This window comes from Filicampus tigris, chromosome 10 (assembly GCF_054856515.1).
Source record: "Filicampus tigris isolate MCC_2025a chromosome 10, RoL_Ftig_1.0, whole genome shotgun sequence".
NCBI classification, from domain to species: domain Eukaryota; kingdom Metazoa; phylum Chordata; class Actinopteri; order Syngnathiformes; family Syngnathidae; genus Filicampus; species Filicampus tigris.
The window spans coordinates 19,932,815-19,945,416 of record NC_141226.1 but is presented as its reverse complement, the minus strand read 5'-3'; the positions used below and the strand labels follow the sequence as shown (position 1 = coordinate 19,945,416).

The window sequence follows — 12,602 nt, the reverse complement described above, 5'->3', positions numbered from 1 at the left end:
AACAATTGTTTATACATGTGTTAGTCCTCCCTGGAAAGGTGAATATAATGAAAGGTGTAGTCGATATGGCAGTCTCACCATGTTCAATTTAAGATGGATTTACACCGGGAGACGATTCCAAACTTTTTCTCTCAGCGGGCACAATTGGCACCTGCGTCATGGCAGCATAAATAGTCTGATATCTTCAGATGGACTTGGGCCTCTTCCAAATGTGGATAAAAATACTACATGTACTGCTTAACATACTTTTAGGAATTAAATTATACATTGAGGGCCCCAGGCTAACTTTTTCATTAGGAGCACAGTGACCCCTAACCTGAAAATAGAAGACTTAGGGGCACACACTGCAAATAAGTATACAAAGTAAATATTCACCCCACTCATTTTCACAATATTTAATGATAAATGGGCTGAAGTGTGTGGCAGAAAATTGTCAGCAACAAAAAATATTCAAGAATGAGAATTATTCAAGTGGATGAAAATTGCAGTTGCACTGCCTGAACGTTTTAGAGGCAAAATGCCACCATGTCGAAAATAAGAAGGGATCGTGGTGTCTGCGTGGTACTGTTAGATATGTGCCTTTAAGAGGCAGGGTCTGGTGGAGTGGCATGTGACATCAGCCGGTTTGCAAGAGTGTGCTTACATGCGTCGTCGTCATGGGCGACTCTCGATCTCATTTGCGACGCGCGAGGGCACCGCAGTTGATTTTATTCTCGGACCTCTATTTATCCATCCGACCACACGATTGCTTGAATTCAGATGATCAGAGCGTCATCAATGAACAGAATGAAGAAGGAAGAGGCTTACGCGTCTGGAGGTTGGCGATGACAGTACCGCTGGTGAGGGGCCCTTTGGTGGCATAGAGGGCGACTGAGTAGGACGTGCTGGGCTTCAGCTTGGACAGCTGGTGCTCCTGCTTGTTGCCCTCCACGAGAAACGTATCTGCCGTCACTACCCAAAAAAAAAAAAAAAAAAAAAAAAAAAGTGAACACGTCATGAAAACTCATCAAAATGTCAAATTCATGCATGCATTTATTGCAGCTTACATTTCATTTCTTTGGAAGGCGGACTTGGCCTGATTGTCTTGGCAACTTTCATTTAATGGCAAATTCTTTGCGAGTGCAAACTAAGATTGTTGCCGGCAGTGCAGCGTGAATCCCTTGAAATAGCGAGGTTTACTCATCTTTAGCCAATATAAGGAGAAGTTGTTGAACATTTGTCTAACGCTGAATTCAGAGGGGTTTCGTTCGAAAATTGACTGAGAGCTGAGCGGGAGTTTTATCTGGAAAGGCTGGAAGGAGAAATCATGAAAACTAAGCAACCCTTGACATTTGTTTTCTGCCAGCTCATAACAATCAGCAAGTGAATGATGGTTGAGCACAGGGGACTTTTCACATTTTGGCAGCTCTGTCAGGTCTCCTTTATTGCATAGCACACGGCGTGCTTCTGCTATACATTCTTGACAATCCGACCACAAACGTTATCCCTATCACAACAGCTCGTGTTACGGATAATTTACTCAAGACACCCAAATTTAACTTGTGCTTTTATTAAGACCCGCAGATGACACTTTTCAGATGACGAGTCATTAAAATCGCCAATTACGGCCGACTAAGAAGACAGAGTAACCTGATTATAGGAAATGCTAAAGGTTAATGACAGCCGACAGTGGCTGAAGAGACAACATGATGCATGTCAAGTAGTTTGAAGGCGGCTTTGCTCCGATGCTTCATGGAGCAAATGATAAAGGGGGACCCTGAGAGGCCAAGCAATATGGCTATCTTTCACCTATCTGGACAAGGCTGTCGGAAGGTGATGACACAGGCGGCATGGCAAAAAAAAAAAAAAAAAAAAAAAAAAAAATCCGCTGCAAGCTAACTACAATGTTTTCACCCGGCCTTAAGGGTTCAAGCGAGCATGATGAAGGACGGTGAGGGCAAATACCGCCTGGGAGGACGTGTCACACTTTTCACGGAGAAAATATTGGTGTTTGCCTATTCTATCTCATATGTCCTCGGAGTCTACATGAGTAAACAAAGAGAAAACCTTAAAATCACGTCCTACAGCGCCCCCATTTGCAGGGGAAGTGTACTGAGTCAGCAATATGCTTCTCTGATTGCAAGATTTTCACTGCCTGGGTGGAGCGTGTGGTTCCCTTTAAAGTGGAAGTCAAACCAAACATGTTTTTTTTGCAAGCCCACTAGTTGAAACAAAGCATTCTGATAAATATTGCGTTTGTGTAATAACAGTTAATCCACGCGTTTTTAGCCATCTCTGGCCATTTTGTCACTTCTGTCGACTGACAATGACATCGCAACTACCCAGGGCTCAGGTAATGACCAATCACTGCTCAGCTTTAGAAAAAAAACGTCCTGACTAGGAATTAAATAAACACAAAGAAAAAAAGTATTTTATAATGTTTGATATTGATACTTACTCAGTGTGAAACATGGGCGTGTCTGGATAAACATGCAACAAAGAGCCGTCTTCAATTAACCTAACGTGGATGTTTCTGGAATGCGGGGGGAGGTCCCCCGCAGAGGAAGGCCAAGCAGACGTGCTTAAGCACGAGGTAGCTTCCGGGTGATTTGTCGGTCAATTCCAAACAAATACGTCCGAATAACTCACCCTGGTTGTGTGTGAGAGTCAACACGTAATTGTCGACGTTGGACATCGGCGGGTTCCACCTCAGCAGGGCTCCTTGTGGAGTGATGTTGAGCGCGGTCAACTCTGATGGCATGTCCATGGCTGGAAACGTAACAATGTACACGTATCTTATTTGTCCAATTTTCATTTCAGCATTTGCACTTCAAAATAAGCCACAAGAATCATGAGGGCATTTCATAATCTCTTCAGGCAGCAACGAATGTCCTCCCAATTAGAGTGCAGAGATTAAATATGGTCCTGTTATTATACTCTTCCATCCACATCTGAGTGGTAATTATTGCCTCTTGGGCATGTTACATTAACACTGGTTAATAATCAGGAGACATTGAGTGCAAAGCTATGCTGCAGACATTCACCTCCGCCTGCTGTTGCTCAACCTCTTTCTAATTTCATTCTCATACGGCCGGACATGCCAGCACTGGATTTAAATTTGATTAAACCTTTAACCCCAATGTTTCGACCCCAATTTCCCTCTCAGGCATGTTACTTTGGCACAGCATGGAACATGGCAGACAAACACACAACACAGAGTGCTCCGCAGTCCTGCTTGGAGAAAATAATTAATATTGTCCAATCCTCTACACAATTAAAAAAAAAAAAAAAAAAGTCTCTCTCGGCAAGATACTGTGGTGACTGTGAGTCCTTATCACGAGGCTAGATGAGTAAACCTGAACCAAGTCATTACTTTAATTGCCAAAAGGTTCAAGCAAATTGCAGAGGCTTATTCAGTCAATTAGATTGCCAATGGGGAATACATAGAGCGAGACCAGGAGCAAAAAAAAAAAAAAAACCCCAAAAACGGGCACTCTCTTTTATCAAGGTCCTTGATAATCCAATCACCGCGCCCCATCTTCTGATTGCATTTGTGAATCACTGAACGGAGCTACTGTGTGTTTGAAAAGTGGACGCAACAACAAGATAAGTCACAGTAGTTCAAGATGAACGCATGTCGGCCAGCTATTAGTACAATTCAAGAGGTATTTTTAGAAACGAAAAGAAAAAAAAAAAAAAAACACTTTGGAAATGGGTTATTCTTTGACAGCGAAACACGGATCGAGAGGGATGACTAGACCAACTCATCAAAGTTGGTAGGTGGAAATGCAAACGGGAGCCCGTTTAAAAATGATAGGCGGACCGGCCTATAGGTGGGAGGGTACCCCGGCTGCAGTCAGAAGGCGACAAACGGACCGCAAAGTTTTAGTAACATGCCCAGCTCTGTATTACAGCAGGGGCGGAGCCAAGGGTGGGCCTGGGTGTGCACAGGCCCACCCAGTGAGATTCATGACAAAATATATATTTTTACATTTTTAGTCAATTATTATTCAATTCTTTTTTCAATTTGTGTCACGGTCCATATGCAGCCATGAGCAGGATTTACAGGATCTGATCCAAGCTGCGCCACGAAGTCAGTAACGACAACAGAACGGACTTGTACCGAGTCTTGAGTCATTGTTTTAAAATTTTTAGTGGCTTAACTGGAAAAAAATTCAAAACAAATAACTTAACTTGAATGCAGACATAGTAATCCCCGCTATTTTGCGGTTCATGGTAACAGATTGTTTTTCTTTCTAATCAGTTAATTGGTGGTGTTGGTGTTTGTTTGGTTTTTTTAAGATGAACCTTTGTTATCTCTTATTGACATGATCGTATTTTAATAGCAGTGTCTTTTGTTGTGCTCCTGAATACATCCATTATTCTTGAGGAAAATCTTTGGTAAGTCTTTGGCTGGGCACGGCAGTCCAGGAACACACCAGCTTGTCCGGCTTGACCGTGAGGTCATTCTAATTTGTGCAGTGCCCGTGGCCATTATGTACGCCGGATAGAGAGGACACAACAGTCCTTCCTGGCTGTGACCTGTCATTAGCATTAAAATCACCGCGCTTCACCGACAACATCAGATAAAATGGTATGAAGATGGCATATCGTGATTATTGCTGTGGTGTGAATTAAAAAAAAAAAAAATCTGCAGCCCTATGTTGTGTTTGGCATGATTGTACACAACCTTTTCATGCAAGTGAGACTCTCCAAAATGATAACAGTAAGATATCTAATAACAGTGGCGTAAAACACTAACTAATGAAAGAATTTGTTGTTAATTCATCTTATTTTAATTACATAAAGTTACTGTGATGCCTGGAGGTACGAGCACGGCACGGTGGCGGCCAACTCATCTCAATTCATTTCATAACAACCAACAATTGGGCAGGAAAAAAGAAGGCTTCAAGCTGGTTAATACCACTACTAGCTGAAGTTTACTATTAAACTAAATTAGCTTGATGGTAATGCTGGGAAACACCATAGACTGGCTAATGAATAGCATCGATGTGGCGGTGTAGCAACAGCTATTTGAACGCAAAGGGTGCCGCAACACATGAAGACAAAAAAGTGGACTCAAATATTCTTTTTTTTTAAAACGACATTAACACACCAGAAAAAAAAACATGAACAACACTCCCACAATCAAAACTCAAAAACTAAACAAAAAACAACCACGATGCACAAAACAAACAATCGAATTAAGAAAGCCCCACATGCACAAAAACAACAATTAAAAAAATTGTAGTTCACAAATGTCTCAATAAAGATCAACGTATCCATATTAGTCGTACTCCAGACCTAAACATTTATTTATAACCTCCTATCTTTTATAGTGTTTAATTTCATTGTTTGTTTACCCCTCTAAAATTATATAATGATATTGTAAAATATACTACTCTAACATTTGTTATCCATTGACATCACTGCAACTTTCTGAACAATGTTTTCAAATTCAACGGATGCACTTGCATGTATTTGAACAACAATAACAAAATTCAATCCAAAATATTTTATTTTTTTCTATCAGGAAGCTACGGGACTCAAAATACCGCATATTTGAAAATGATAGCCATCACGGACGGAGCTATGTGTTCTTAGCGAAGCTGATAAATTAGGCAGACTTTAACGGCCTTTCTTCCAACTCCAGAGTTGGGAGGCGAGATCATTTATTAAAGGTCCTGACATTTTGCGTATGAGCCCATTGTTAGTAGTTAAACATCTCATCACAGAGCCCATTTACTCTCAAACCAAACAGTTTTTCTCAAATGTCACTACATTAAGTGTTTGGCGGCAAAATGAAATATGGCGGCTTGCTTTTCTTCTCTGCTCTGATGATTTAACATTAACAGTCATTGCATATTTTTCCCGTGCAATGTTGGATCACTATTGTAAATCCCAAGTGCACTCGTGTTATAGGGGAAGTCAACCCAAACATATTTTCTTTCCGGAATATATTCTATGCATGCCCCCACGTCTAAATATTCTGATTAGTATTGCATTTGTGGAATATGAGAAATCCGCCCGTTTTTAGCTAGCTCAGGGGGCGGCCATTTTGTCACTTCTGTCGACTGATGATGACATCGAAGTTGCTCAGGGCTCAGATAACGACCAATCATGGCTCAGCTTCAGAAAACAGGTGAGCCGTGATTGGTCGTTATCTGGGCCCTGAGCAACTTTGGTGTCATCTCCAGTTGACACAAGTGACAAAATGGCCGCCCTGTGAGCTGGCTAAAAGTGGATGCATTTTGCCGCTTAACTTATATTCCACACACACAATAATTAATCAGAATGGCATGTTTAGACTACTGCGTAGAACATATTCTGGAAAAAATATATATGTTTTGGTTGACTTTCACTTTAAGAAATGACATTAAAGGCTCCCTGGTTGGGTATTGTGTTGAGAATGGTATTTACCAATTCTAACTAGCTTGAATATGTTCTTTTCAGCCGATTACAATTCTGGTGGCAACGCTTCACAAGCACACTTGGATTGTTCGGGCCCTATAATAGAGAAGTGTGGGTGCAAAACAAGACAAAGATGACAAAATGGGCAAAAGCAAGAAAAAGCTAAAGAAAGAAGTCTCTTAGTTTTTTTTTTTTTTTTTTTTTTTTTTTCACCTGCTTCAATGAATTCTTGAACCTGGCTTCTCTTTGCGAATCACGTCTCATTGACATGCAAACACACCTTCTGCTCTACTCTCCTGAGCTCCCTTCAGCTCTCAAACCCCTCACACACACACACACCCAGACGCACGCGCACACGAACACGCACACACACACACGCACATTTTGCATACACCACGGGGAGTGTGTTAATTTTATGCGACGGCAATTCTTTGAATGAGAAGAAGCGTGTTCCATATTTCTGTGCATTCATGTGAAAGCGCGTCGTTCCGCTTGATTCCTATTGGAAAAATAATCAGAGAGAAATGGGGGCGGGGGGATTTTTTTCGTTTTTAGAAAGAAGCGATGGAGCGAAAGAGCGGGAAAGTGTGCAAGCAGGTGCAAAGATTCAAGAAGCTAGACGTGAGGCGAAAGGATAAAGAGAGTGATGCGAGATGGACTGCGGAATAGGTTACCAATTACTGAGTCAGGGGGTCGACATTTTCATCTCTCGCCACAATGCCAGATGCCGGCTGTACCCTTTCATTTTCTCTGATGTTTGTGTGTGTGTGTAAGAGGTTCTTGGAGGCGTGTACTCAAATCTTGTGGACGTACAAATTCCAGGAACGTGTGTGTGTTCCCGCATTTCTTACAACGCACAGTTAAAGGTTATTACAGTGAAATTGGATTTTTACCTTAACTATTGGCGATAAGACCAAAGTTATTACAGTTAACGAAAAGTAAGACTGCAATTTAAAAAAAAAAAAAAAACTTGCATTAACGAGATCAACTAAAAATCGAAATGCTTTTGAAAAAAACGAAGGCAATCTGAAACTATATCTTATGTTTAAAAAAAAAAAAAAACTAATTTTAATTATAGCGAAAATGTATCTCTTTTTTGACAGTTTCTATTGTACGTGAGCTTTCGGGTTGAATTTTAAATATATCTATTTTTGCATAGCTGTAGATCCGTCGATATAAAAGAAGCAAAGTCAGTTTGACGATTATAGTTAATTAATTACAAAATACTTTGGGACCTTTTTATTCTCATGCACTCGACAATTATTCCATATTTAAAAAACTAAAACTAACACCAAACCAAAATGAAGCATTGGGGGAAAAATAAAAAATAAAAACAAACTTACAAGGCTACCTCGCTTTTTTTTTCTGACAACAATATTTGTGTCCAACATCACAAGATGGAAACGAGCCTACGCATACTTTCTTCGAAAGTACAAAATATGAAATGACAATTGTGCATTGTTCCACCCCTGCGTCAATAATGACATCAGCGACTGGTTTCCGCGGCTTTCAGTCCACATCATGTTTTTTTTTTTTTCCCCCGTACCTGTGAAAACGGAGGCGCTGACCATTTTGCTCTCCTGGCTCCCCCTGACAGCGTTCAGACTGATCTCATACTCGGTAGCAGGGAACAGACTGGACAAGGTGTAGTTGGTCACATCGCTGTCAATCACAACGCTGTCCACTCGACCTGCGGGAAACGCAGCTTTGTCTTCGTTTTCCAGCTTGTCGTGCACAATTTCAAATGCATCTATTGTTCAGTCATGGTGAAGGAGGAGTCAAATATTTAGCGCTATAATCTAAGACTATAATTAAGATTCATTGGCAAAAGATGATGCTATTGGAGTTTGAGCAAATCATATTAGAATATGGGAAGTGAAATACCTCTGGCTGACTGGTAGGAAAGCTTATAATATTCAAAAGGGGCCAGCGGTTTGATCCACGAAATGGTCACTATGTCCTCAGCCACGGCGGACACGGTCATCTGCTTGGGCGGGTCCATACCTACGGAATAATTCAGAGTTTGGTCACAAACACGGCTAACAACGCCGGTGACACTGGACAAATCATGCTACGGTGCAACATGTTGTATTGGTCAGTCACGTTTGTTGGTGGACATTACGGCTCCAGATGGCGTTCAAGTACGGGAATTTATTGAACTCCAGGCTACATTGCAGATTTTTAAGACATCCTGTTTTGATGGGGTGTACAGTATATTAACAGCAAGAAGAGGAAGACGTACCTTCAGCGTCAAACAGTGCCACATTTTTGCCATTTTAAAAATACTGAAGGAAATACAGCTACTAACCGTGTATTTAATCACAGATGAATCCGTTGATTGTTTAGTCGATTAATGGATGAATCAGATTTGAAAAAAAGTTTCCATCGATACGATTCAAAAACAGAACATTATTTCAAATTGACAGCGCAGAAAAGGTACAAACCAATTCATTGTTTCAGTTAATGACAGATTAATCTGATGATGTATTCGTGGTCAATTCATCATTGCGCCTCTACTTTTGAGTATTTGTAAGTGTAAAAGTGTTTGTAAATACCGCATGAACAAGTGTCAACTGCCTGAGAAGATATCCAAGGACCGATCCATGCTCATGCCAAAAGAAACACAAAGAGGGAACGCTGCTCACCCAGACGAAATTTCACCCCCCCCCCGCTGACAATTTGTTTAGCCGCGTCTCCAGAGGTAGATATCGAGCGACTGCGGAAAAGCTTACAGCGGAGACAATGTGAGCAAACAAGACATCTGATGGCAGTTCCTTAGCCATTAACGGTATCAACAAAAAAAAAGTATAGGCGATGGGGGGTAATGAGGAGGAGTTTAAAGCACTTCCATCTCTCGCCGGCGGAAAGCAGCAGCACAGTAAGGCCTTCAAATTAAAAGAATAATGACTCGTATTCATGAGAAGAGGGGGTCGTTTATAACTCCTTGAAATCATTTCATTTCCACTTGGCTGGAAAACAGCAGCTTCTTCATAAAAGTTGCTCCCATTCGGGTATGGTTATCTTACTAATTGGGTTTGCTTTGGTAAAGATGAAACTTGCATGACGGCGCGTGTTGTTTATTATTTAATGACGCTTCCCTTCCAGACGGGGAAGGTGCAGAATACAAAGAAGCTCTGACGGAAATGTCTGCACTGATTCACATTTCATTTGCTGTGTGTGAGACCCGGCCATGATAATGAATGAAATGCCTCTGTGGGTGCTTCTGCGTTTATAGGAAGGAGTCTTCCTCGGAGACCACCGCAACTAACTCAAGTTCAAAGTCAGAGGATGTAACGGCGACAAAAAGTTGAGCGCTTGGTCCAGTATAAAATGGCCGCTGTCATAATGCAGGCGGGAAATAAGTAGCGATAATAATTAATTGCACTTTTGGGAACAAAGACTCATCACGCTTCGCTTTTTAGACACAGCTGCCTTTACATACGAAATTAGTAATCATAGGAAAACAGAATCCATGTATATGCTGTAATGTTTCTGCTGTATGCAACTCCTTACCTGAAAACATCTTTCTGGATCTTACAGATACACTGGTGGAGGTAGGATTTCATTTTGGGGGGCAAGGGGAGGGGGCAAGAATATCTCAATCGGTCCGCACAACAAAAAATGTATTTATTTTTTTTACAAATAAAAAAATTCATTCTATGTTCCCTATGGTGGACAGGGGTGTGTGGAAAAGAATTCCCAGGGAAAAAAAAAAAAAAATCAGAAAATACCCAAAAATCAATCATGTGGTCTGGCACCTGGGGGGTCCAATATTATTTCGGGGCGGGGGGGCACCGTGCCCTTGCGGCCCACCCTCTAGTTCCGCCAATGTACTTATATGCGACCTGCAAACCTTTTTAGATTTTGCTTCGACACTTTTCGGAATCGAATCAAGTTATTCGATTCATCCTTCCCACCCTGCTTACGAGTCAAAACGGCATCGCAAATCAACACCTTCATTTATGTTTCATTTCTATGCACGAGAGTGAGCCTTGTCCCTCCGCCCGAGACTTTTCCATCCAATCGGGCGGCTCACCTGTGGCGAGGGACGCTGTAACGGGCTCAGAGGTGACGTCGCCCTGTATTGTGATTAGGCTGACGGTATACCGAGTGGAGGGGAGCAGCCCTTGCACCAGCGACCTGGTCTTGGAGCCTTCCAAGGTCACCTTGGAGGTGTCGGTGCCGTCAGCTGAACTGTAGCTGAGGATGAAGACGTCAGCGGGCGGTGCCGGCGAGCTCCACGCCACTAGCGCGGAGTCGGAAGTCACCTCGGACAAGTAGAGGTGGGAAACGGGCCTGATCCCTGGAGGAATATGGATTAAATGTCACGGAGGGAAAAGCGTGGCAAGAAATAAGGCGTCGTCACGGATGGAAATGGAGAAGCCACGGCGGTGATGGATGGAATGGATGGATGGAAGTGGCCGGCGGAAATTAGCCTCGGGTGCGATCTTGATCAGGCAGAGCGCAGAGTCGTGCGGACCTGATGATTTAATCGCTCATGAAGACGAGAGGCTAATTGGATTACGTGCCATAAAGATGAAGTTGTGATAGGATTGATCACGAAAAGAAAAATGGAAAAAAGCGATGATGGGAGCAGATGTTGCTGTCAAAACGTATGACTTGGACAGCTAATGATGAAGTGAATGAACGTGAAGCAAAAAGCAAAACGCATTGCTGCTTCCAGTAAGTGCATATTATATTTACGGTGCAGTCAAATTGAAGGTTACATCATCATGCAGCCAGCACGCTTGATCAAAATTAAAACAAATCAAGCTTTTGAAGGTGCGGTTCAAGAGAAAAATCCCACGTTTTCCTGGAGGATGAGTTCCCTTGGGCATCGATAATGAGACGTTACAAGTGAAGTGCATGAAAAGAGGACATCCAATTCACTTCTTTTCATCCTCCCGATCGTCCATCTCATCATTGTGCCATCTCCGCCGATGGCCGGCGCTTAGAGCGGGGTCGGCCGCGGACGAGACGAAATGAGGAAGTCACACGTCGCGGTGATGACGACGACGGCGGCATGGCATTATGAAGAATGACCAGATCAAGATGAGGATGATGAGACGAAAAGGCGAGGGCATCATTTTGATGCCGAAAAAGTCAAATCAAGGCGCTTTTAGGACTTTAAAAAAAAAAAAAGATCACTGCTGGTGTAGATGGACAAAAAAATCCAGCGAAAAGAAGGATTATGATGGGCAGGGCGAATGAATTCCCAGGAAAAAAAACAAAAAACAGGCAGAAGATGAAAAGACTCATTGGAAATGTGAATCCAGCTCATTAGCGGGCTGCCATCTTTTAGATCTACTAATAATCTCTCGTAACGGACCTGCTTTTATTTTTAAGTATGACTCACCTTCTGGTCATTAAATTCACCACTGGACTCTGCGGGATCTTTTCATTCCCACATATATTCTTTTTTTTTTTTTTAAAGAATCCCAACTGCCTGTTTAGAAGAAACAAACTTAATAGGGGCGCACACACACAAACATAATCAGGGTGAATATAAGCGTCAAAACCCTTTTCAAATATCAAAGGCACGATTGTCGAAAGGTCCCCAAAACGATGATTCTTAGCAATTATCCTGTGGTATGCGGTAGGTTCAGAATATTTTTTCCGGTGGGGTCCAAAAATCATAAATGTTAAACCTAATTAATATTTCCAACGGCTCATCCTTACGTGTGTGTGGTTAACACTGACTTTCATTATGTGTCTCACGAGTCATTCGCTGCAATAAAAATGACATAGAGAAGACTTGTTTAGTGCCATGTAGATACTAGATAAGAAATTTCTACTTTTTGCAAATTTTCACTTTGGCATTCGCGAATTTGCCATTTTGGGGCCAAGGAAGAGTGTTGACGTAAGCAGGGGAGCTTCACTTAGTAGGGACCTAGCTTTGTTTAAAACAAAGAAGTGCTTTGTCACCATCTTGTGGCACATACAAGCCATTACAAACCAATTTTGGGTGAGCTTGTGGATGTTTGCTATTCACAGCAGGGCTTGGTTGCCATTTTTGACTGTATACTTTTCCTCTGCTCTGTGCTGTCTTTCAATAATCAATCTGATCCCTTATCGATTCTCTTCCCGATTCTACACGTGACATATGACATCATTTATGTCGATATCATTCTATGTTGATGACGAATTTAAAGGTTTGCAAGTGTCGCGAGCTAGCCCCAGTATCATCTTTTTGTGTGAAATGCAGCCATGGG

General features: G+C 42.0%; 1 protein-coding gene across 2 annotated transcripts in view; it reads right to left on the bottom strand.

The window, feature by feature from the left end:
• Positions 1-12,602, bottom strand: part of tnr (tenascin R (restrictin, janusin)) — a 128,071-nt gene that overhangs the window by 21,216 nt on the left and 94,253 nt on the right. Inside the window, exons 21-25 of one of the 2 annotated variants that reach the window (XM_086043503.1) lie at positions 10,427-10,693; positions 8,275-8,394; positions 7,937-8,080; positions 2,629-2,748; positions 808-951 (exon numbers count right to left, since the gene is read on the bottom strand). In XM_086043503.1, the coding sequence (XP_085899629.1) occupies positions 808-951; positions 2,629-2,748; positions 7,937-8,080; positions 8,275-8,394; positions 10,427-10,693 (795 nt within the window). The remainder of the gene's footprint in view (positions 1-807; positions 952-2,628; positions 2,749-7,936; positions 8,081-8,274; positions 8,395-10,426; positions 10,694-12,602) is intronic. The other variant, XM_086043504.1, reaches the window with a different exon arrangement.